Consider the following 25319-nt stretch of genomic DNA (forward strand, 5'->3'; position numbering starts at 1 on the left):
CCACGTGGAACAATTTAATTAACTGCATAAATTGTAGATTATTTTTATAGATATCTTAGTCTTACTTAATCCTTCAAATGCATCCCTTTTATGAATTATTCTTTTCTTGATATTTTCTTTTTCTACAATTCATTTTTTCATATATTAAAATGTAATAACAATGTAAACTTAGAAAAAATTAAGAACAAGAAAAAGTCTTTATTTGTTTTACTCATTCAAAACTTTATTATGTTTTTTTTTTAAATATAGAAAAACTTGAAATGTAAAATAAACAAACGGATGAAATAATGTAACCCTAATTCAAATAGGAAAGTACTTGCAGGATTGGTAAATTTTAAAGATTAATTGGCATGTTGTTGAAAATAAGGTGTTTATGTGTAAAAGAGATAATAAAAGTTAAAGGTATTTATTTTTATAGAGAGTAAATTTTAGATTCATTAGATCCAAAATAAAATCTAAAATATCTATTTGTGAAAAGAAAAGTTGAAGAGATAAGCATACTTTTCCACCCTCTTATCATGTACTAGTTTGTGCATTTTCAAATTATACAACATATGCCATGTGAGTGTGCCACTTAGGAAGGTACAATATATGTTTTTGGTATTTGTAAATTTTGCGTACGACTGTCATATTGGGCATCATATGCCAAGTTTCACAGACAAAGAAAAGAGAGAGCCAACTCAGTGCACGCTGTACCCATGGGATGAGTACAAGAAGGGTGAAAAAACTATAAAAATAATGAAAAAATGAAAAATGACCCAGAGTAATAGATAGAGATTTTACATACTCTTTTTTGTGTAAACACCTGTACTCTAATAAAAAATTCTCATCTCAACAACAAGGTCCACAAGGAATATGGGCCTAAGGAATGAAAATCAATGCATAGCAACGATACATGAACCCTTAAATTTCGTAACAAGACAATATTTGATTTGGGAGCAAGATTCAGTGTGTGGACAGAAAAAGAAAAACCTGTTTAGCTGAAAACAAATGTTGTTTCTAAAAGTCTGCTGTATGGAAACCATTAAATGAAAGGAAGGAAACAAATTGGTTGTCATTCACATCTTGCAATTGTGAGGATTTTCGTATGTAACCTTTTATAAATTGAAGCTCTTGAACAAAAGATCAGGTATTTATATCACAATCAATATTCTTTTATGATTTTTACTTTTACAGAGAGATAACAGTCAATCCCGATTGAGGAATAACTTGTTAACTACTTTTAATGGATTTCTTTTTCAAGGTTATTTTTTTAAAATTCACAAAACTTTGTAATTTCTTAGAGTTATTATGATTGTTACTTTTTATAGGGAGAAGAATGATCAATCTCGGTTGAAGAACTTATTAAATTCACAGAACACTGAATTCAATGTTACTCAAATAATCAATTATTAACAACTATTTTATTATACTCTATTAATATTTTTCTTTCACTTTTATTCAATTATTCATATGTTTATTTAGTCGTGCCGACTAGCTGAGGAGCCAGTAGAATTCTATTTTACTAATTCATTTATTATGTGGACCAACTCAATCCATATGTTGCTGTATCAAGTTTGTATAAATTAGCTATTGTACTCTTGTATGAGGCTTTCTTCATGCGCCACGCACTTTTCCTTTTACACCCCTAGTTTTTTTAAAAAATATCCTAAATAACCTCCTTTAATTTTGACTAGGTAATAATATAATTATCTTCAATCACTCCTTACTTATTTTATCAGCATCTTTCACCCCTCAAATTTATCCGGGTGTTGCGTACTCACCCTTCACACTCTTTATCACATTTATCTTAGTGTGTGCACAGTGACCCTTCACACTCTCTCATTTTGAGGGTAAACATCATATTTCAAAAAATAATTTAGGAAAACAAAGATCTAAATTTCAAAAATAGTTTAGGAAAACACCAGATTTTGAAATCCAGTTTAGGAGTATACCGAATTTCAAAATTCGGTTTAGGAGTATACCGAATTTCAAAATTCGGTTTAGGAGTGTATCAAAATTCAAAATATAATTTGAGTACTTGTATTTCAAAATCTCATTTAGGAATGTACCAGATTTTAAAATCCAGTTTAGGAGTGCACTTTGTAATTCAATTTGTGAGTGCACCAAATTTCGAAATATGACTAAGGATTTTTTCAGATTTTGCAATCTGGTTTATGTGTCTTCGAAATTTTGAAATTCGATTAAGTTGTTTCTTGAATTTCAAATTTCGGTTAAAGAGTCTCCTGAATTTTAAAATCCTATTAAGGTGTTTCTGAGTTTCAAAGTCCAATTCTTTTAATGTCCTTTTTATAATTTGATGTGTTTTGTTTGTTTATAATTTGATTTCTCATCTTATGTTATTCTTTATTTCTTGAAATTTAAATATTTGGTGTGATATGATTTTGTTATTTTTTTTCTTTTTAAGTTTAGTTATTTGATATGTTGTTTTTAATGTTTGTTTGTTATAAAAATGACAAGAACACATCGTGTGTCTACATACTAGGTTGAAATCTTTGCATAGGGTGAAGCCTAAAGAAGACCCACTTTATCTCTTCATAGAAGATATTGTCATTATGAAGCTGGAGAAGTTACACCATTATCTAGTCTTGATGTTGATGACCAACAAGAGGATGTCTTTTTAGTAACATAAGGATGTTGTTTCATAAGAATATGAAGTATATGGGTTTTTTAGAGGTCAAGACAATAGTTCTTTGCTTATAAGTTAAGCTTATCACATAACATTTGTGTTGTGGGAAGGCTAGGTTAGTAAAGTACTGAATTTATTTTTTTGCTTTTGATACTTGTTGACTTGTTTAAATTTTATATGCAATTATTTTGTCCAAGATCGACGAAAGATAATTTTTGTGATGAATTTTGGTTTAATGTCTATGTGAAGGATTAATATTGACATTTATCGAAAGATTAAAAAATAGCAAAAAACTAAATAATAAGATTTCAAAATCTAAGAGACTTCTTAACCGGATTTTGAAATCTAATAGACTCATCAAACGAATTTCGAAATCTGAGACACTTCTTAACTATATTTCGAATGTTAGGATGCCCATTAATCGAATTGTGAAATTCAAGACACTTTTTAACCATATTTAAAGTTTTGGCACACTCTTAAACCAAATATTTAAATTTGGTAATTTTAAAATTTGGAAAACTCTTAACTATATTTTGAAATACATCTGTATATTGGATTTTGAAATCCAGTATTACTCTAAATCAATTTCCATGTCTAGAATCGTATTGAAACATAAAAGAGCAAAGTAAATACATACCACTAAACTTTAATCAAAACACAAAATTTGTTGTGAAAAATTCTATTGAGAAAGAAGAATATCGTTGAAAAAAAATATTATCTAAGAAGAAAGAGACACTTTAAGAAGACGAATGTGGTTAAAAGAAAAAGAAAAGAAAAATATCATTTGTGAAAATGACTTGGAGATGGAGAAGAAATAAATATGTAACAAAATAATAACTACATGTTGATAAGCAGTAATTAATTTTGTAATATATATATATATATATATATATATTCAATAGGGTTATAATGGGCATTACAGTCAAATTTGGGGTGTAGGAAACAAATGTGGTGTGCAGGAAGAAAGTCCCATCTAGTATGCTCAACCCAATTAGTCCCGTATGTTGGCCAAGTGTTCATATTAACAGTGATTCTTTCTTTTAGCACCCTTCTTCTTCTATCTTCATGGGTGGGAAAAAGTTCAAATTATTGATGACTAGAAATATTTTGGATTGTATAATAAAATATATTTTTTAAATTATATAATAAGATTTCATAATCCAGAAATGTATTACAGACTATGCAATTAAGAAATTAGAAAAATATTTTGAATTGTATAATTTAAAATTATATTATAAATAATTTTTAATTTATAAATACATTTTTGCATTTCAAAATATATTTTCAAATTGTATAATTCAAAATTCTAAACCATAGACAATTTTGACTTGTTCTCAATTGAAAGTGCTTGAAGAAAACAAGAAAGGAAAGAGAGAAAAAAAACCTTTAACCGTCCAACAATCCCATTAATGTGTCAAAGCGAACCAATTTAAATTAGTTCACTACACATTGAACTAAAAGTAGGGAAGTTGGATCCAACTCATTTTATAGTGAATGAATTTCTTTTAACCCAACTAGATCCAATATGAATTGGTTGATTGAGTGAATTAATTCATTAAATTAATAAAATATAAAAAGTAATAACATTTTTCATTAATAACATTATATATGTAATAATAGCATTGAAATATTGGCATTGCTGTATTTCATTTTATTAATATCAAAACCTGGCTTAAAATGATCTGGTTAAGTATGTCGACTCACTTTAACCATGGCGAACCATACCAAGTTCACAGGTTGCATTGCAACCTCTGCACAGGTTGCATTGCAACCTCTGGATCTTGTTACGTTGCATAGTGAAATTTAATTCAATTTTCATATTCTTACAATTTTATTTGGAAAAAACTTACATAGAATAACACAAACACTGAATTTTGTTCTTCATCATTTTTAGAGATTTATCTAGGTAATATCCAAATGTATTTAATAAAATACAAATTACTAAAGTAAAAGTCCAAATTTAATTGGAAAACACCTAACGTACCTACTCTATCATATGTGAGGTGTACTGGTACAAATTGAGATTTTACATCTCAAAATGCCATTCTACTTTTATAATTGTACCTGGTCAAACCTGATTCTGATTGGATTACTTCAAATTAAACTGGCTGAAAATTTTGGTACTCAATCAAACAATCATTTTCTTTTTCTTCAAACCAGATCCAACCTAATGTAGGATCATCCCTGAATGTATTTTCCTTAGCAAACCACCCTATTATCCAGCATTACGCATTAACAGCTTTATCCACGACTTAGACGAATTATTAGGACAGTCATCATGGTAAGACATGTCCATAATTTTCAAGGTCATTATAAAAGAAATAAGATTGACATTTAATATCCCATTACAGCCATAAATCGAAGTTTTGGGAGTTGAGGAGAGAGAGAGAGAGGCGTAGTGTCGAATGGCACACAACATGATACTCACCGTTATCGAAATAAACACACACATGTTTTATTTTAGAGATCTCTAATTTAGTCTGGATAGCATAATTAAATACAATAAATGGCCAAAGAAATCGTTTGGACGTTTTATTTCTGAATAACCTGAATGAAGAGCATCATAAAGCAACACTCTTACCAATGCCTAGATCTTCGCAACATTCAACGTCCAATCCATGGTTCTATGTGCTCTAAGCTGCGTGAAATTCCATACTAATCAGCTCTGGATTGGCCAGCTCGGGAAGAGAGGATGATGCCAACAATAAGACCATACAACGCCAATGCCTCGGCAAAGATGAGAATCAAAATCATCCCAACAAAAAGCTTTGGCTGTTGGGCATTTGCTCTACAAGAACAGTTCATTTTCAGCATGGCAAATTCAATAAATTGCAATAGAGGTTATAAGAATTTATCCGGTAGGAGTGAAACATTCTCAGAGAACATGCAGTCAAAACATTGAAAGCACTAGCAGCAATGGTGATACTAGCATTAGATAATTTTTGGACTTCAAATTCAATCGACAATAGACAAGTACTGATGTATATCCCAAATTGTGCCTTGTATCATGCCATAATAGCTGTTTCTTCATTGTAGACTACACAGAACAAATTGAAAATCAATTTTATCTATAAAGAAGTTTGCTGCTGTGGCCCAAACTAACTACCAGCATGTTCGGATACAAATTTGAAGGACTCAACCATGTTTAAGAACAGAAACATGACCTCACAGTAAATATTTTTTTCATTATTAATTAATTAAAATTTATTATGCCCCAAAATGCATGTTAGACTACAAGAGAAAAAACAGAACAAAAAGTAGTTTTTCCATTGGGTTGAGAAATCGATGCCTTTGAATAAACAACTTCATCAAGCACCATACATAAATGCTTACATACGTTTAAGTTGTTTCCATTATCAAAAAGAAATTGGGTTAAACTATTTTTAAACAAGTTGTAAGCTGTTTTCATACGCTATCCTGCCCAGCTGATTAAATAAGCAAAAAGCAACAGACGAACAAAAAAATAAAAACCTATTTTCACAAACTCTCTAAAACACTTAACAAATGCTCATGTAATCATCAGATAGGCCCTTGAGATAAAAAGAAAAGTTCCCAGAGATTACTTCAAACTCATATTGAACCAAAATCAAATACACAAAGCATCCCGCACAAGCATCCGAATTATATGTCAACACGCATACTCTGCCTAATTCTTGAATAAATTATCATTTTGCATTCAATTCTGCACACAGAAGGTCATCTACCATTGAAGTTGACATAACAAATTCAAAACAAGTACAAAACTCATGAAACAACCAAAGTGAAGTAATAGAAGCGAATACCTAAGAAATTGAACAAGTAACGAAAATAGAGTAGAGAATGATAATAGTGTACCTAACACCGGCGTCGCCAACGATGCCAATGGCCATGCCAGCGGAGAGACCAGCGAGACCACAAGCAAGACCAGAAGACAGATGAGCGTAGCCATCGAATAGATAGTACGATTTGGCCTTAGGGTTAATTCCCGTGCTGATGATCACTGCGATGATCAAGCCGTAGATGCCAAGCACTCCCGCCATGACAACCGGCACAATCGATTTCATCACCAGCTCCGGCCTCATCACGCCCATCGAGGCAACACCGACGCCGCTCTTCGCCGTGCCGTACGCCGCCCCCATGCAGGAGAAAACGAGGGCCGCCGCGGCGCCCAGGAAGCCAAAGAAGGGGGCAGTTTCATCGCCGCTGAAATCAACCATTCTTTCTTTCTTTCTCTGGATTTTGGCTTCGGGCAGACGACAGTGAGATCTGTTGCTATTACTGTTATTATTGCTTTTTCGCCCTCTCTTCTTCCCTCTTCCTCTCGGAAGTTTCTTGAACGGACCCTCTCTGCCACCTCTGTCATTATCACTCACGCCACATGTAATCAAACTATATTATTTTAGAAACAACCTAAATAATCCCTTTTATATCATTCCGCGTACCTTTTACTATCTTAAAAACATGTTTTTACTTTATTAACATCCAAGTGTAATTAGGAAAAGGGGAACTGAAAATAGCAGACGTGGCTGAAAACTAAAAGGCCGGCCCATCCACCAAAAAACTCTTGAGGCCCGTATGGAAATGTTTGAAACAATAGCTGCGGCCCACGATGTCACTATAAAGTCATTACTAAACTATCGTAAGAACAAGGAAATTTTAGTTTTAACCTAAAATAGAATGTATTAAATTCAGGCGTGTGGTCATTATTTGTAACATGTAATCACAGTTGATACGCTAAAAATTTCTCAAATTTCTCAAATTTAATTAAATTCATATACAATTTAAATTTATAATGAAACTAAATAAATGATAAAATTAGATCTCCCTTAAAACACGATTAAGTATATATATCACTTTTCAGTTACTTTCTCAACTTCTTTTTTCTCTTTTACACACTTTCATGTACTTCAAGTGACGAAAAGGGGGTGCTGAGGTTATCTCAATGAATAATGACATGTAATATTATTATGACTGACATTAGTTCAATAATGAGAATTAATTACCACTCAAGAACATTTAACAACTAACCAAATGAACTACAGACACCACGCGTTTCAATGTTTAACACATAATAATGCAGCTTGGTTTAGATAATGGGATTAACAATGAACATTAAACTCTCGCTTTCATCATTAATTTTGTTTTTTTGAACCATGCTAAGCTAAGCTTTCATCATTGGATTTATCTAAACATGTATTGCTATCGATTTAATCCTTTACAACAAGAGCAAAATAAAAAGTCAAAACTGTTATCATTGGAGAAGTTCTAATAATTTCCACTGGAAATGTTACCACATTTTCCGGGCCTTCACACTGAAGAACCAGTTTCCGCCACACGTTCATTTCAGATATGGTATGTCCTATGGGGCCTGAAAGATGTATGATAAAAGTCCAATGAAAACATCACTGAAATTATCATAAGAGGCATTGCCACTTTGATATGGAGGTGTAATTATTCTCTAGGCTTTCGTATCACTACTTTCTTCAGTTGTCCAATTTCGCTAGCAAATTCTAACGTTTAATTCGGATTCATACTGATGCTTCATCATTCGCAATTCTTTTAGAGCATGGAAATTTTCTTGTATTCCATCTTATTGTCGACAAGAAATTTTGAATGTATACCCATTATGATTTGCACACGGATTGCTTGACTTAAATTTAAATGCGTCATCATTGTTATTTTTATCTTCACCAATCAGATGTTAAACTAAAAACATTGGCCCATGTATTTAAATCAACATTACATGGTAAAGTTGCAACTTCACCTACCAAAACAAAGGTAGGACAAAGTCAATCGTAGTTTGGTAATAAAGATCAAGAGTGTGTTTCCTACGTATGGTAACAGTAAGATTATCATTGGACCCGTTAAGGAAAGTGGAATTTAATGTATGCTTCTCCTATAATAAAAGGCACAGAGTAAAATAAAGAGGTCATCATTGGATTTTTATTTTTTGTTTACATTCTTTAATTGAGATGAGAAGTGTTATGGTAAGTTTTGCTTATATTGGGATCGAATAATATGTCATAGGCTTAATTAGTAAGTTTATGTTTACATCTAGTGATATTATTACTTTGATTTTTATACTTTTATATTTAATTGAGTTTTAATATGTTTTAAATAATAATTTTGTTTTTTTCTATTAAATTGGAGATAATATTGTTTAAAAGGTGTAAAGTATCAACATCTGAATATTTTTTATCTTATAATCTCTCTAATTTAACATGTAACTTATATATTTTGACACATAACATCTTTTAAATAGTTTGACACATAATATTCTTAAAACCATTTGACACGTTATTATAAACATTAAATGAATAAAATAGACCAAATTAATTCTATTTTAAAAAATATTAAAATTAAAAAAAAATAAGGATAAAAATAAATTATAAATCTAAATTTAAAAACCAAATTACTAAGTTTAAGTTATTTAATAAATTCGAAATTCTATAGATTTTTAAATTCATTTTTTATAATATATTAACAGATGATATAAACTTAATATTTAAAGAAAGTGATTTTTCATGTTTCACGAGTGAAAGGTAACAATTAATTGGTATGCATGAAAATAAATAATATTTTGCCCGTATCATGTCCCTTCAATAAACTATGGTAAGTTCAGTACTACTTTTAGTTGAGGATTAGAATGACGGTTCTCTTTTTGAGACCCAATAGAATACTCTTACTTATACTTAAAATTTCATTATTTCTTTACCAACTTTTGCTCGTACGTCACTCTAGTTTTACTAATTTAGTTAATATTTAGTTCATTAATCATAATTACCATCCACAAAGTTGTATTAGTTTATGTTTGATTCCTGAAATTAATCGAGAATAATTAAATTCTCACCCGAAACAAATTTCCTCATAGAATATAAGTAATTTTCATTTCCTAAATATTTTAAAATACAAATAATACATGAAAACCAACTTTCTCAAGTTATAAAGAAACTACATTTTTTTTCTTCTATCATAACATTCCTAAAATATTGAACCAAATATGTTTTCTATCCGTACGTATAAAAATAAAAAGTTAGAAATGACATTTACTAGATACGTAATTATTGCATTTATATTATGAAGTCCAATGAGCTATAGCATACACATTTTTGTAAAAAAAAGAATAAAAGTTATGAAATAATTTTTTTATGGGAAAAAATTGTCATTAGTAAAAACTATTTGATTTTTTCATCTATTATATAAAAGGAAAAATTGTATGATTTAATTAGTATACATATTGAAATCGCTCAAGGAAAAAAAATTGTAAATTGTAAAAGATATTTTATTCATAAGATTATTTAAAAATAAAGCAAACCGTGATATATGTATATTTATGAAGGAAAAAAAGTTTATATTTTAACACGAGACAGATGTAATGTTTGTTTCTCTTCGATATATGGTAGTGCATTTCGGTAATAATTATTTTAATGAGACTTGTTAAAAAAAAGTATCATATATCTTAAAATAAATGGATGAAATTTAATCTAGAATAATTGTATTTACTTAACTTGTTTTAATATTTGCACCTCCTAAGAGATGATAGTGCGAAAAATACTTAGATAATATTTTGCCTTTTTGGTCTGCATTACGCGTTCCCCGCATGATTCAGAAAGTAACTTTTTTACTAGTATTTGTGATGTCTTTCCACACTAACAAATAAATATGTGTCACTGGTTCTCAAAATAAGTATTAAGTAAATGCTTTTGAAAAGAATAGCTTATTGGAGAAAAATAGAGAGAATTAGGAGTGTTGTAAAAGTAGGAAGTATCTTTCATTAAGTCTTAATCAAGACCGGGTAAGTAAGGAAGTTCATTGACTCGAAAATGGTGATAGAGAAAGTAAGAAAAAGGTAATAAGGCAAGGAGAATCATGCGTTTTTGACAAACTATAGCACAAAGCAAAATGAAGAGGATGTCTGTGTAACACAAGCAACAACAGATCTTTGTAGTCTATTTCAATTGGACCCTCCACTCAACACCAGGCAATGTTAATCTCTCATATGCATCAAATGAATTCTCGTGTAGGTTTTACTGCACCTAATTGTTGATGTGAATAAACCATATCAAATATGACATTTAGTACAACAAAGATGTGTTCTAAAATCACTGCTCACTGCACTCGGCACACATAAATGGAGGGTGTTCTAAAATCGGGCATCAATCATGGATGCTCTAGAAAGTGAACATAAATATTCTTATTGGTGTTTCTGTGAAATGGAAAAATAAAGACCTATAAGGGTGCAATCATGGTTGATGTCCCCCTTGAAAGAAGCTTGATATTCACACCTAGATGCAAACAGGGAGTGTAGTTGAAGACTTTTGGCAAACCCCATTTCATTTATTTATCTTTCTTTGAATTCAGTATGGTGATTTTTCTTCACCAACTGCCGCCAACATAACATAAACTAAAACTGCATAACATAAAAAAATATTGAAGGGTAAGATGTAATTGATAGAAAGAGGAAGAGGTTTGGAGCAGCGTCCGTGTCAAAAGGGCCTAAGATCCTTGCAGGACCCCGCTTGGATCTCAACCTTTAGCTTCTTACGCTAACCCTTCTTTCTCTCTCTCATATACTCTTATTATATTATATTATTATTATTATTATATGTAATAATAAATAAGTACTAATAATAAATAATAATAATAATAATATGAACACAGTAAAATTGACAATGTTAGAGAGAGGTAAACTGATAGATAGAGATGGCTAATTTCATGTTTGTTGTTGGCATAAGTGAGGGAGAGGGAATGTTGTTGGTGGGGCCAATGATAAGTCTTTATAAGAGTTCAATGATGCATTCTGCCCCATGATTGGAGACCCACCGCCGACCACCATCACCGTCCTACGTGGACTATGCCCGTCCACATCATTGTCTATGACATCTAACAGACTTTTCTTTACTCCAGGCAAAACAGTGTTTTAAGTTTCTTTTAACTTTAGAAATTTAATGCCAGATGGATATTTTATATTGGATAATAATAAATAAGTTGATTAATAAAAGTATATATCCTTAAATTTATTTCTTTAAGTTTTTGGCATAAAATTGCTATCTTAATATTTTATATGGACTTATTTCGAATGAATATTTTGTAAAATAGGTCCACAACATTAAAGTTTGAGGATTTTTCGTATCTAAAGTGCTTTTATTTTAGAAAAACATTTTTTTAAAATGACAAAGGAATACATACAAGTGTTTGAGAGATAGGTGTTTTAATATAGAAAAAATCATAATTAAAGAGATATTGTTAAAAATTTAAGGTGAGTTAAAAATCTTATATTAAATAAAAATATTAAGATGATTCATAAATAAGTAAAAAAATTCATAAATATATTATCTTAAAAAAGTTATAGGTTTAGAAATATCCATAGATAAACGTAAATATTTAAAAAATATATTTTATAAATTTTTAAAATAAAATTTAAATAAAATATATATAAAAAGGTATAAAACATAATATAAATTAAATTTTAACTTTTATTAAAAATATAAATTAAATTTTTATTTTAATTAATTAAAGTTAATTTAATAAAATATAAATTAAATTTTAATTTTATAATTTTGCTAGTACAAGATATTTACAAATACATCCATATCCATATCCTATTTGTTTATAAAAAGTATTAAAATATTTATTACTTATGAATAATAAATAGGAAATTATATTTTTAACATTTTTTTTTAAAATTTTTGTATAATAACCTACTCTTTTCAAATATACGGATTAATAAAATAATGACATATAGTCTGTTGTCAAAAAATTGTTAAAATATTATAATTTTTTTTCGTATAAATTTTATTAATAAGTATTTGTAAGTATAAATATTTTTGTCGTCTTTGTGTTTATTCTTCGTGAAAATTGTTTCAAAATATTTTCACTTATTTGAAGAAGATGATTGGAGAATGAAAAAAATGTTTGATCCTCACAAAAGTGAAAGGGTTTGAAGTTAAACACCGTTCATCACCTGAGTATTTACTAAAAATTTTTTTTAAAAAGAAAATTGTTGTGCACAGTAATAATAATAATTATAATAAAAAAAATTACTTAAAAATAATATTAATAGAAAAATTAAGAGATTGACAGAGGTGTTCCATGTATTATGATTCCAAAATTACTACTTATGAGTAATGATTTTGCGTAAAAGATATGATTCTTTTTACTAACATAAATTGGTGAATGCATTAGCGTCTATTGCCCGTGACGCCTAATTTGCTTCTCTTTCGTCACCAATTAGGCCTCGTATTTTACAGGGAGGACCACCACAAAACAGAACATTCTATCCAATACCCCACTCTTGTAACACCATTTGCCATGCATGTCGCTGTTAAACAAAATCCCCTACCAAGTTATAAAATTCCAACACGTAATTTAAGGACACTGGTTTTACTTTTTCACTAAACTTTTATGTCTGCATTCCAACACTAAATGATAACTTATTAACAATTTGCTTTTCTCTATTCAAGGGTAAATGTACCATAATCACAATGTTTTCAATTAGTTTTCTTAAATGAAATAATAGAAATACTCTTGATATATGATGGATTGAATTGGTTTAAGTATAACATAACTCAGACAATAATATATGACTTAATTTCGGAGGGATAACTTTTCAAAAACACACTTCTATCTTATCATAATCATTCTCACAAAAGTAGTTTGAATACCTAATCTCACAAATATGCATGTTTTGACTCTTCACTATTTCCAAAAAGAATGGATATTAATCGTCTTATAATTTTAAATACACCTCTCAAGACTTTTAACTAAAATAGTACTTATTTATTTTCTTGATCAAATATTGTAGAAATAAAAATTGATATTTTGAGCACGAAATAAACCATAATCAGTTATATAATTCTTGAATTATTATCTAATAAGTGAATGTGGTGTTATGTGTAAGATCATTAAATTCAGCAGGGAGTGGAAGCCAGATGTAGGTGTAAGGATTCAGAAATTTAGAAAGTGGAAGTCAGGTGTGTAGCTGAGTAGCCGATCGGTTTTGACGGTAGTATATAATGAAACTTTTCAAAATTCCGTGTCACTCTACTCTGCATGCACTTCTTCTCTCTAAGTTTCTGAGTTCGTATTCTCCTCCTTCTCTCTACAATTCTCTTCCTTCTTTTTACAAATTCTCACTTTCTTTATATTCCGATCATCAATCAGGCAACGCTTGAGTCTTCCTGGTGTCAAGGGCTTCACTTTGCATCGATAAAGTTGTTGTTTTGAGCTGTGAACCTTAGGTTTCTAAGACTTTTGGTGGTGAGCAAGTTTCTGCACTGAAAGTTCTCTATCCAATTAAGAGGTAAGGGAAGCTAGTAATTTAATTATGTTTTTCTGTGTTTGTGTTTGGAACCTCTGTTTGAACGTTTGCATGAATGAACAATTGTATGTTTGATTGAATTATATGCAATATTCTGTGTTTGGACGAAACCTTTGAAGTGGTTGAGAAGTTCTACAATTTTGTAGAAAATCGAGCGATCGGTATAGAATGACCCAGTCTGGTCATGTAATCGGGCTTAGCGGTATTCGGTTTCGTAGTGATAATCTAATTAAGTGTTGTTCGGTTTAATATTGACGTTTAGTTTTAAAAGTATTCGTTTTCGATCTCGACAGTCTTAGGGTAAGTATTATCGTTTGTTATTAGTTGTAATAGGTTTAGCGTTCGTTATTACAAGTACTATGTGTTAGCACTCGTTTTTGGTAGTACTTGGTTTGTATTGGTGCTCGGTCTTAACTGAGTTCTACTTTTGTGGATCCTTAGTGAATGACCAGTCGGTCTTGTATTGATATTCAAGTGAATATAGTAGTCGGTCCAAACATAACATTTGATAGTAAATAGCGTTCGGTCTATCATAGGCTTTAGCTGTTATTGACCGGTAGTGCTCGGTTCGTTACTAGCACTAGGTCTCAGAATTAGTACTCAGTCTTTTTCTTGTATCTTATTTCAATAGTGTTCGGCTTGAGCCAATAGTGTTCGGCCTAAACCAATGGCGTTCGGTCTACGACAATAGTGTTCGTTCTAAATTTCAAGTGTTCGATTTTAGCTTTAGAATTCGGTTGTTCTCGCGTTCAACTTCAAAGACGTTCGACTCATGCTTGAGTTTTACTCTTTACATGACCGTTCGGTCATGTTCACATATGGGGAGTGTTCTTCCGTCCGGTCTTGTTCATAGGTTATGTTTATCTTTTTGTTCGGTCATACTCGGAGTTGTGTTGTTGACGTTCGGTTTTGAATGAATATTTGGTCTTTAAATGCTATTATCACTGTTTGACTTTGATGGGTTGAGATACTTGTATTGGTCTACTGTGTATGGGAAAATTGTATTGATATTTCAACAAGGCATATGTTTCAAGTAATGTGGAAGAGAATTCCAAGGAGGAATGTCTCAGTGAAAAGTGTATTGAAGTGGTAAATGTCTTAGTGAAAAGTGTATCAAAATGGTGTTATAGTATGAATATGGATGGTGAAATTCACGGAGTTCATCTTGATATTCTGATGATTACCAATTCTCAAGTAAAGATGGGTAAGGCATTGTGTGAGAATGACAGGAGGTCCTAGCCCATAGGTTCTTGGGTGAGTTATAACGGACTAACCTCGGGTGGCAACTGATGGTTTTTGAGTTATTACACCACCCGAGTGCATGAACGGCCTCAAGTTACATATTCATACAATCCGGATGGTCAAGTCATGTGTTCGGTTTATGCATAAAGTATAGTTTTCAGTTGTATATGCTTACCTGTATTTGTTGTGGTATGTTGTAATGTTTGGTTCTGCATTGGTTATAATTGTACGAAATGTATGTATGTTTGCACAATTAAATTATATTAGCTTACCCTTATTTTCTGTTTTGTCCATGTTCCCGTTCGATTTTTCTCTTGCGATGATCACCTTTTGGGTGTGAGCAAATGATGTGGAGTGTTCGTTGGAGCAGGAGTTGGAAGGCAAGAATCCTACAGTTTAAAATATGACCCTTCGGTCATATTACTGTTTTTAGTTTTTGGGTTGGATCGTTCGGTTAAATTTGTAATCCTGAATTACCGATCGGTTAAGTTTATGGTTTTGGGATTGTTTAGAACTTCGATAAAGCTTTAAATTTTATGGTTATTTTAAAATAACTGTAATCTTGTTATAACATCTTTAAATATCTTACAATATTATTATATGATAACTCCTTTATATTATTTATGCTATATATTTTGGAATGTTATATTACGAAGTAGAATAATCATGGAAAACATTATATATCCAAAATTCCTAACTTGTGACAAACTCAAAAGTTGTTTGAATAAGGTAAGAGGGAAGTGATGAAGACTGAATTTGTTATAACTAGCAAGTGATTAATCCTTCTACTTACATTGACAAGGGTTTTTGCCAAACATAATAATAGTCATGAAGATGTGAGATCTTCTTCAAGATGGCATGGTGGAGACCACTTTGAATAAATACCCCACTACTTCAATATATATCTTTGTCAAACTCCTCTCTTTCTCTTAATCCTCTAGAAGGAAACTGCAACATTTTAATTATATATAAATATACAATGAAAAGGGCAGTAATTATTACAAAATTAATTAATTATATCCGAAGCTATCAACACCCCTCACCCTACTCGATAAAAGACCATGAAACAGGCCGCGATAAAAAAATCTTGTTCTTTCACCATTGGGCCAAATGGTCCACACAACGTTGCCAATCTCAAAAAGAATGAACTATCACCTGTTAACACTTGTGCATATAAAAGAACCACTAACGTTTACAAGCCATTGCCGACATTTAATGTTCATCTTCTGTTTCTGTGAGTATATATATTTATATATATAAATATATTATGCTTGATAGTTACTGATCCAATATCTATAGCACAATGATGTATAAGAAAACAAAATGTCATAAGATTCCTCTATGTTCCAGCCTTTAAGTCCATGTGTTTTATTTTCTTGAATTGTTAAAGTAGCAGGAGGAGTGACACTTGATGAACTGGTGTACTCTGTGGTGTGCAGCCATTTATATATTAGAAGAATAAGAAAGCAAACTTGTTTTAAATTGGTGAAGCTTATTGATGAAGTATCCAGCAGCAAGAATGGTGGATAATGGAATTAATTGGTATGAAAGGAATCGTGTATATTGTAATTTGAAGAGAGAATTTGATTTGAACTATAACTCTGTTGGAGGACCAAAGAAAGTGTGGGGTTCCCCGGTAATGAAAGGCATGGCCTTAGGAGGAATGTTTGGTTATTTTTTGTCTTTTCTTTGTTTATCTTCTACGTAAAGTTGTAAGACAAATTCACCAACCCGTGACTTACACGTTGGTTAATCACACTGTTGTTGCTCAACTTACGTTTTCTCTTCTTTTCCCTTCTTTCTTCTCCAAAATACTTGTCGAGAAATCATTCCAACACCGTAATTTGTACCTTAGAATCACACTCTGCGCTTCAGAAAAAGAAGGCCACCAAGGAAAAACAATTTTTTCTAAGTTATTCCGCATCATCGTATTTTCTTTATTTAAATAAACAAAACCATATTAATAAACCTGTTTGTAACATTTAATTAGCGAAATATATTATCTTAACGAGATAGACTGCTCTAAGATTAATTAACAATATTTATCTGTTTTGCAAGATGAAGATAACGGAGAAGCTTAAACAATTCTATCGCTCACGTGAAAACTAAATATTCTCACAAATCACAATGTTATATCTTCATCGTGAAGTTATGAAGCTGCATACGATAAAGCAATTTTATTATTCTCAATTCATATATATATATATATATATATATATAGAGAGAGAGAGAGAGAGAGAGAGAGAGAGAGAGAGGTTGGATTTGGGTGATTGAACTATCGTAAAATTAGTCTTTCTTTCTTTCTTTCAGTTCCCTTAATATTAGGGGATTATGTATATATTCTCAAAAAGTAGTCTAACTTGTGTGTAATTGAATCGAGTTTGATATGTTTAATTATTTATAACAAATTTCTTGGCCTTCAAAATCGATCTTTCTAAACCTAATATTTGTAAAAGAGTATTTCTCTAAAAAAAAAAATACAGAACCATTTTTCTATTATAAATTATATTATCCTAGATAAGGATTAGGGGGGTCCGACCTAACTAATTTTCTGATGTTTAAAAAATGAAATTGTATGTAAGATCTGAAAACTAGAAGAGGGAATTCTAAAGATATTAAATTATCACGTTTCTTGTAAATAAATCTTTAAAAAAATAATAAGGATTACCCTTTTTCAAATGTTCTAACTTGGAGTCCCCTAGTAAATTTTTAGACTAAAATTAAATAAATTTTTAGGCATTAATTTCAATCAAAATTCTTAATTTAGGTATGCTCTTAGTTGAATTGGACAATAAGATCAAAATACACCGAGATGAAAGTTATACTTGAAAACAGCATTTGTAGATAATTTTTTTATAGATACATTTTAAAAATTGAAATAATACTTTTATAAAATTGAAAAAATATTTATAGTAATGATTGAGTGTTCAGTTGTTGTTATTAATATAAAACTAAACTAATTAATAAGGGAAAGCTTCTAAGTTAATTCATCTATTCTTTAATCTTCGGATAGAGCATAACCGAGGATTTCCCAACCACATCCATGTGAAGCCAACAACAGAACGAATATATAAACAAAAATAACTAAGTTTATTATTGTTGGAGAATTTTATATACATTTGTGGCCACACTTATAGGTGATGTTTTTCACAATATATTTGTAAAATTTGAAATTTGATACTATTTATTAGAGCCAATAACGGGGTAAAAGGTAAACATTCAATTGAAAAAGACGACATTAAAATGCTATAAGCAAAGAGTAATATCAAAAGAGAAGTTCTTTTATTACATTAATTTAACGTTCACCTATGATTTTAGTTTTTAAAAACATGATCAATTTAGGCTTTATTTCTGAAAAAGTATAATCTATTTTAATTCTATATATATATATATATATATATATATATATATATATATATATATATGTGTGTGTGTGTGTGTGTGTGTTTTAGTCTTTATAGAAAAACTAAATCACGTTATTTTTATTAAATGCACAAACTGAAAATGTATTTTTTATATTTAAAAGTTAAAGCTAATATTGTAAGATACATAATTTATAGTATTGGGCTAACGTGGCATGTTGTCCATAGACTGAAACCATTGTGCCCAAAAAAAAGTGTAGGACCAATGTCATACACAATGGCCTTTTCACACTTCAATTTGTATAATTTCAAAAGTTAATTATAAATGCAAATAATCATTAAAGCTTTGTCAACATCTTTGCGAGTTAAAAAAAAATCCTCAAAATTCCACTGTACGAAAAGAAAGACATTATATAATTCAATTAAAATGTATGGATAGTGTTAAAATTAATTGTTAAACTAACTGATATTATTAAAATATATGCTCACATTTATTTAATTTGCCACAGTGAAATAAAATTAGAGAGACATAAAAATCGTACCTACTGCTTAATATTAATACTAGCGAAAATATAAACTGTGACATGGTATTAATATCAGCGAAAATATGACATTGTTGTATTTGAATGTTTGCAACGATGTTAGTTCATTTGAATAAGTTAACATTAGTTTTTATATTAATTTTACTTATATATATATATATATATTATATTTATATAATGATACATAATTTATAGTAATATAAAGCGAGCTCCATCGTTTAATGTATTGTTTTAATATATAACCATATATAATAACATATTTCTATTTAGTGTTAATTGTAATATAATGTTGTATAAAATAAAGAGAGGGAGTATGGAAGGAATGTCAACGATAATTTTTTTGACGTTCAGAAATGTATAAGAAAATGAGGCATTATTATCTAAGTAGGATTTTGAAATATAAACAGAAGTTAGAAGTGAAAGAGAAGTACTTTGGTTTATATTTTGAAAATTAAGGAGTATATATTTAAAATTGTATAACCCACAATACGAAACAAAAATTTAGTCATTGCTTATAAATCATAGAAAAGTATATGTAGAACACGTTAATAAAAGACAAGATTGTGGTGAACCAGTGTGATTTTATACTTGGAAGATCTACTATATAATTTTTTTATCATCTATAGAATTATAAAGGTAAGTAATTAAATAAAGAAATAAATGAACAAATGATTGTTTTGCATACATGGTCGGGTATCAAGAGAAGTATTGCGAGATTTTTTTGGAAAATTAATGTGTTTGCATGACTTGTATGAGCGCTATGCAATTCATTTTAATACTTATATGATTTAGTCTTTTTTTTAATAAAAAAATGATTTAGTGTTTACATTTAACTTTGAATTGATTTGATTTTAAATATCAATTCAATATTTTTTCTTGAGAGAAAACCCTTTTTTTATTTGGATACTTAATTAAGTATTAACGCCCAAAATTACTTTATGGTTATATATTTGAATTGAAAAAACTTAGTTTGGAATTCTCTCTTCGTGAAGTGGTGGTAAATTGTTAATTAAAATATGAATTTTCCTTTTCTATTAAAATTATACCCTTACATTATACCATTAGCAAACCTTCATAATTAAACTAACACGTGAGAATAGCTAACTACAAGTTAGTACTACTTCTATAATGTATTTATTGCTGATTGAAAATAACTTTTAAGCCTTTAACTATGTAGGTAATTAATGTATACATAAATAGGCCTATGATGATAAGGAAGAATGTGATCCAAAAATTTATAAGAAAGAGGGAAAAGATGAAAGTAATAAGGTAGAATAAGTTAATTAAAGTATTAACTAATGAAATTTAGCTCAGGAACTGAAAATCCACAATGAAATTTGATGATATGAAAGATATAAAGGAAGTAAAGAGAGGGAAGTACAAAGTAATGAGTGTAAAAAGAATGTAAATAAAAGAGTATGTGGTGTTTGGGTGCGTACGTGTTTAATACTTAAATGCAAAATAATAAGAATAGTAAAAAGTAAATTTGAATTAAAGTGGGTAATTAATTATCTCTACCAAGAGGCAGTGTACTTGAAGAAAAAAAAAATGTTGAAGAGGAAAGGTGTAGAAAGGAAAAAGGAAAAGAAACAAAAAGAAAAGAAAAAGGTAATGAATAGGGTAGGAAGGTTAGGCAATGACGTCAGCTACTGGGGGACAACCATGAACCCATGCGCATTTCAGCGGTCCTCCCTCTCTTCTTTTATATTCTTTACAAATCCCTCACTCACTCCTAACGGATTTTTTTCTCACTTATCCTTCTCTCTCCCTCTCTCATCAATCATCATCTTCTTCTCTTCTACCTTCTTCTTCATTCCAATTATCTTCTCTTCTCTTCATTAAGGTAAGCTTTCATCATATACTACCCCTGCATCTCCAACCAAAAACCATGCATCTTTTTTCTTCAAACAACCACACCACAACCATGCTACCATTTTTTTTATTAATGTCATCTTCTGTTTGCCCTTCAACTTCATCACATACAACTGCATCTCGGAAACACACCATTAATACTAAATTTAAATTTTCTTCCAAAACAATTTCAACCTTCATTTAGTGGGAGATTCATCTTCTGATGAATTATGATCGGTGATTGTAGTCGAAACCAAAGTCATGAGAAAGAAAGTTGAATAGGGTATAGGGAATGTAGTGTAGCTCATAAAAGTAGTGGTTTTTGGGTCAGCATATTTCCTCAAAGTTCGTCAAGGAAAGAGGTCAGATGTGCCATGAAAATTCTCGACAAAGAGACAGCAAAGTCAGAACCCCAGTTTCCTGAATTAGACGATCCATGACTCTCTCACTCGCAATGCCACAACACCAGTATAAGTGCTTTCTACTATATCCTATCCTCTCCCACTTTTTCTCAACCTTTGCTTTTTCTCATCGCCTTGATCCAATACAACGGTGCCTCTCTTTTTGCCTCCCAAAACTCTTTTCTCTTTCGAGAGACGCGTGCCCAATCTGTGATCACGTCACTCCCATTTACCATGTCCTTTCTTTATTCCTTAATTTCATTTGTTTAAGTTCTTAGTACTTTGTTCATTCTTTTCCATTTCGATTAGTACATGTGTTCATATAATTGGCCACTTCAGCTCCTGGCTAGCGCATGCTAATCTTGCATCAGTATTTTTCTTATGTCAGATTTAAGCATGAACATTCCGTTCTGTGCCACTGGTTCAAAAGTATTAATAAAATGGTTTCCTAGAAAGTTGCTTTTGTTTGTTTTAACCGTGTCATGTTGTGTTTTTGTTGAGCTTAACTTATGTGTCTAATTATTTGAGAATATACATAATTATTAATGGTAATGCGGAATGGGGAACCCCGTTCTGTGATGAATCATTCTCACCATTCACTAACACAAGACAACATCATTAGCACAGCCTCTACTTGTCCGTTTCTCACCCTTGCCAAACACAGGGCTTATGCCAAGTTTCAACTGCTTGTTTTTTTTTTTTTGTTTTTTTATTAATGAAAACTAAACTCTCATGATTAGCTTTCTTCTCTCTCTCTTTCCCCATTTCCTTATCTTTTTTTTTAACCCGGCCCAGGGAAGAAAATCATTGTTTCTGAAATCATGGGGTTTTGTTTATAACACGCGCTTATATTTATTTCCTATGGAATTTGGTGAGTGTTGCTCACCACCAAATGAGCTTATGATTATCTCTGATAAAACTTGTCACCTTTTCACTAAAAGGCCTTATATTATATTATTTAAATATTTCATTTTATTGGGGCTTGCCTTTTTTTTTTTATATCACTTACGGTGTGTTACTCTCTTACTATATAGTATCATCCCTTGGCTTCACTTCTCTCTTATATATACACATTAAGCAGTATTGATTAACACTCACATCAAATGTTGGTTGGTTATAATTCAAACATGATGATGAAAGTCAAGTGTGGTAGGTATTAATATAGTGGTGGTGAATTTGATGCAGTACCAGTATTTGCTATGATGGAGTCGATGGAGTCATGTGTCCCACCTGGGTTTCGGTTCCACCCAACAGATGAAGAGCTTGTTGGTTACTATCTGAGGAAGAAGGTGGCTTCTCAAAAGATTGACCTTGACGTTATCAGAGAGATCGATCTATATCGTATTGAACCATGGGATCTCCAAGGTATATATATGAACATAGTTACCTACAAATACTTATGTTAAGCTGCTATAATCTTTTCCTCCTTAACTCATTTCAAATAAACTATTAGGGTTTTGAATGTTTAATATTTGATCTGACGTATTAACTCATTTTATCAAATATTAGCAGCATAGATCTGTGTTAGGTTTTTCTTTTTTCTTTTCTGATGTGAATGATGTTTCAGATAGATGCAGGATCGGATATGAAGAGCAGAATGAGTGGTATTTCTTCAGCCACAAAGATAAAAAGTATCCAACAGGGACAAGAACTAATAGAGCTACCATGGCGGGGTTTTGGAAGGCTACAGGAAGAGACAAAGCAGTGTATGACAAGGCAAAACTAATTGGGATGAGAAAAACCCTTGTTTTCTACAAAGGAAGAGCCCCTAATGGACAAAAGTCTGATTGGATCATGCACGAGTATAGACTCGAATCCGACGAGAATGGACCTCCTCAGGTAAGCATATATATTACTGCGTACATACTATTAATCTCTAGTGCATAAACAAGTACCATTTGTTCTTTTCACTGCTACTATTGTTGCTAACTCCACTTGAGTGGTTGAGTTTGATGTTTTACGTTCAAACTTTGCCTTAGATGGCCCCGTTAATTATGGGACATTCCTTAACCTTTTCCTCTTTCACACACATACTAAAAAATCTACAATACATATAAGCTGGAGCTCAAGCACTGTTTCTCTTTTCTGTAGCTCTCTTAATGACGTCAAAGGGTTTTCAACTTTAAAACTATTCCATTCCCCATCTTTATTTGATTAACTTTTACATGAACTTTTTCCATAATACCAATTTATCTCACTTTTAATTTTATAGAAAAAAATCTATATTTTGGTTTTTATTTTCTTTTTAAATAACTGTAGTAGCTTATACTCTCTATTTCCTCTATATGGCTACACTATTTTGAATTTTGATATGTGCATTACATATATACTACTGACTAGTTATTGCTTCATCTTATGAAAAGACTTCGTTGTTGGTGGCTATTATACTTGACTTATATCAAATGATGCAACTGGCTGGTTTCTCTAATCTCACTTTCTCCACTTTTTAAGTGCACCACTAACTTGTGAATATTCACCAAGTCACGTACACGCTTTCTCGCAACATAACTTTCACCAACAAGAAGTCAAAAGTCACTGCTTTCAGCAGCGAATAATTAAATTTCTTTCTTTTCCTTCCCTTTCTACTACACACTTTTCTTGCCATTTTGATTGTCAAAACGTAATTAATTATTTGACTACATACAGCCTCACACCAAACAGATGGAATTTTTTTTCAAAAGATAAAGCAAAGCCTTACTTAAAAGCTTTAAAGCAGCAACAACAATAGACTTTTCACTTTTTCTTCCCCTAACGTGTAGCAAGTCTGGTAAACTCAAAAAGTAACAGAGAGTTTTCATCTCAACTTTGTAACTTAAATATTGTGCAGGAGGAAGGTTGGGTTGTGTGCAGAGCCTTCAAGAAAAAAACCACTGGACAGACAAAGACTATTGAAGGATGGGACTCAAGCTACTTCTTCGAGGAAGGAAGTGGTGTAAGCACTGTGGTTGATCCAATCGATCTCATTTCAAGGCAGTCTCAGAGCTTTTTATCTCAAAATTTCTTGTGTAAGCAAGAGATAGAAGCGGATAACTTGAGTTGCATGCTTCAAGATCCATTTGTACAACTTCCTCAGCTAGAAAGCCCGTCTTTGCCATTAGTGAAGAGGCCAAGCACAGTGTCACTGGTATCAGACAATAACGAAGACGAAGACATGCAAAACAGGTTATCCAACAACAACACAAAGAAAGTCACTGATTGGAGAGCTCTTGACAAGTTTGTAGCCTCTCAACTGAGTCAAGAAGACACGCTTGAAACCAATGGTCTCTCAAGCTTTGAACCCCATGATAGCCACGACATGGCACTGCTGTTACTGCAGAGCAGTAGGGATGAAGGGAACAGGCTAAGCCCTTTTCTAAACACAAGCTCAGACTGTGATATTGGGATATGCGTATTTGAAAAATGACAGAGGAAAGAAGTTCATGGAAACGATTTTTAATTATTTTTAGTACCATATATGTGAATTGTTCTATGGATGCTGGGGACATGCTATATTTTTGTATAAAAAATATGTGTGGATGAGAAGAATCAAACTCTGTATGCCCTTCTGCGTGAGTGCAGCTGTGTGCGGAAATTGAGATGCATGCGTCCAAATGGCTCTAGAATTTAGGTAGTTTTATATTTTAAGTTATCATGTTATTAAGCAGGTGCAGTAATAGCCTTGCCATAAAACGAGTCCTCTACCTAGGCTCTGGCTCTCATGCCTAAGATGGCAGCATATGTTGTGATTTCTCACAATCCTTCTGTTATTTTTAATGCCTGCATTCTTTAATTTCTCTCATTACAGCAAACCTTCCTATCTGCTCTTCTCTTTAAGCATCTGTGCTATTTTCTGCATTCATCTCTATGTCACGTGCATGCACACACAACATTGCTGTTTATACTGTCATGGTGTGTGCATGCTAACTTCATCACTTCCATTTTGTCGGTGGAAAATGAAAGCAAATCAATTAATATATATGTTATTTGTAACTAGATGTAAATTTGGTTAAAACT

The 25319-nt window shown here is 31.2% G+C and overlaps 2 protein-coding genes across 4 annotated transcripts; one reads left to right on the plus strand and one right to left on the minus strand.

The window, feature by feature from the left end:
* Positions 1-5059: 5059 nt before the first annotated feature.
* On the minus strand, positions 5060-6979 carry LOC108334619 (V-type proton ATPase 16 kDa proteolipid subunit). The gene is made up of 2 exons (XM_017570504.2): positions 6464-6979; positions 5060-5417 (listed from the first exon to the last, which is right to left on the minus strand). The coding sequence occupies exons 1-2, from the start codon at positions 6823-6825 to the stop codon at positions 5285-5287; spliced, it is 495 nt and encodes a 164-aa protein (XP_017425993.1). The 5' UTR covers positions 6826-6979; the 3' UTR covers positions 5060-5284.
* Positions 6980-20808: 13829 nt separating this feature from the next.
* On the plus strand, positions 20809-25104 carry LOC108335414 (NAC domain-containing protein 37). Of its 3 annotated transcripts, XM_017571426.2 has the most exons (4): positions 20809-20917; positions 22512-22691; positions 22894-23165; positions 24154-25104. In XM_017571426.2, the coding sequence occupies exons 2-4, from the start codon at positions 22526-22528 to the stop codon at positions 24727-24729; spliced, it is 1014 nt and encodes a 337-aa protein (XP_017426915.1). In that variant the 5' UTR covers positions 20809-20917; positions 22512-22525; the 3' UTR covers positions 24730-25104. The 3 variants fall into 3 exon arrangements, with proteins under 3 accessions (XP_017426915.1, XP_052725517.1, XP_017426918.1); XM_052869557.1 differs by lacking the exon at positions 20809-20917 and having other exon boundaries at positions 22363-22691; XM_017571429.2 differs by lacking the exon at positions 20809-20917 and having other exon boundaries at positions 22530-22691; positions 22898-23165.
* Positions 25105-25319: the final 215 nt, after the last annotated feature.

This window comes from Vigna angularis, chromosome 10, assembly GCF_016808095.1.
Source record: "Vigna angularis cultivar LongXiaoDou No.4 chromosome 10, ASM1680809v1, whole genome shotgun sequence".
In the NCBI taxonomy this organism is placed as follows: domain Eukaryota; kingdom Viridiplantae; phylum Streptophyta; class Magnoliopsida; order Fabales; family Fabaceae; genus Vigna; species Vigna angularis.

Coding starts and splice junctions, on each gene's coding strand:
- LOC108334619 (XM_017570504.2), bottom strand. CDS start 6,825: ATGGTTGATTTCAGCGGCGATGAAACTGCCCCCTTCTTTGGCTTCCTG. Junction 5,418..6,463: donor GTTGGCGACGCCGGTGTTAG/GTACACTATTAT, acceptor CTGTTCTTGTAG/AGCAAATGCCCAACAGCCAA.
- LOC108335414 (XM_017571426.2), top strand. CDS start 22,526: ATGATGGAGTCGATGGAGTCATGTGTCCCACCTGGGTTTCGGTTCCAC. Junction 22,692..22,893: donor TGAACCATGGGATCTCCAAG/GTATATATATGA, acceptor ATGATGTTTCAG/ATAGATGCAGGATCGGATAT. Junction 23,166..24,153: donor ACGAGAATGGACCTCCTCAG/GTAAGCATATAT, acceptor AATATTGTGCAG/GAGGAAGGTTGGGTTGTGTG.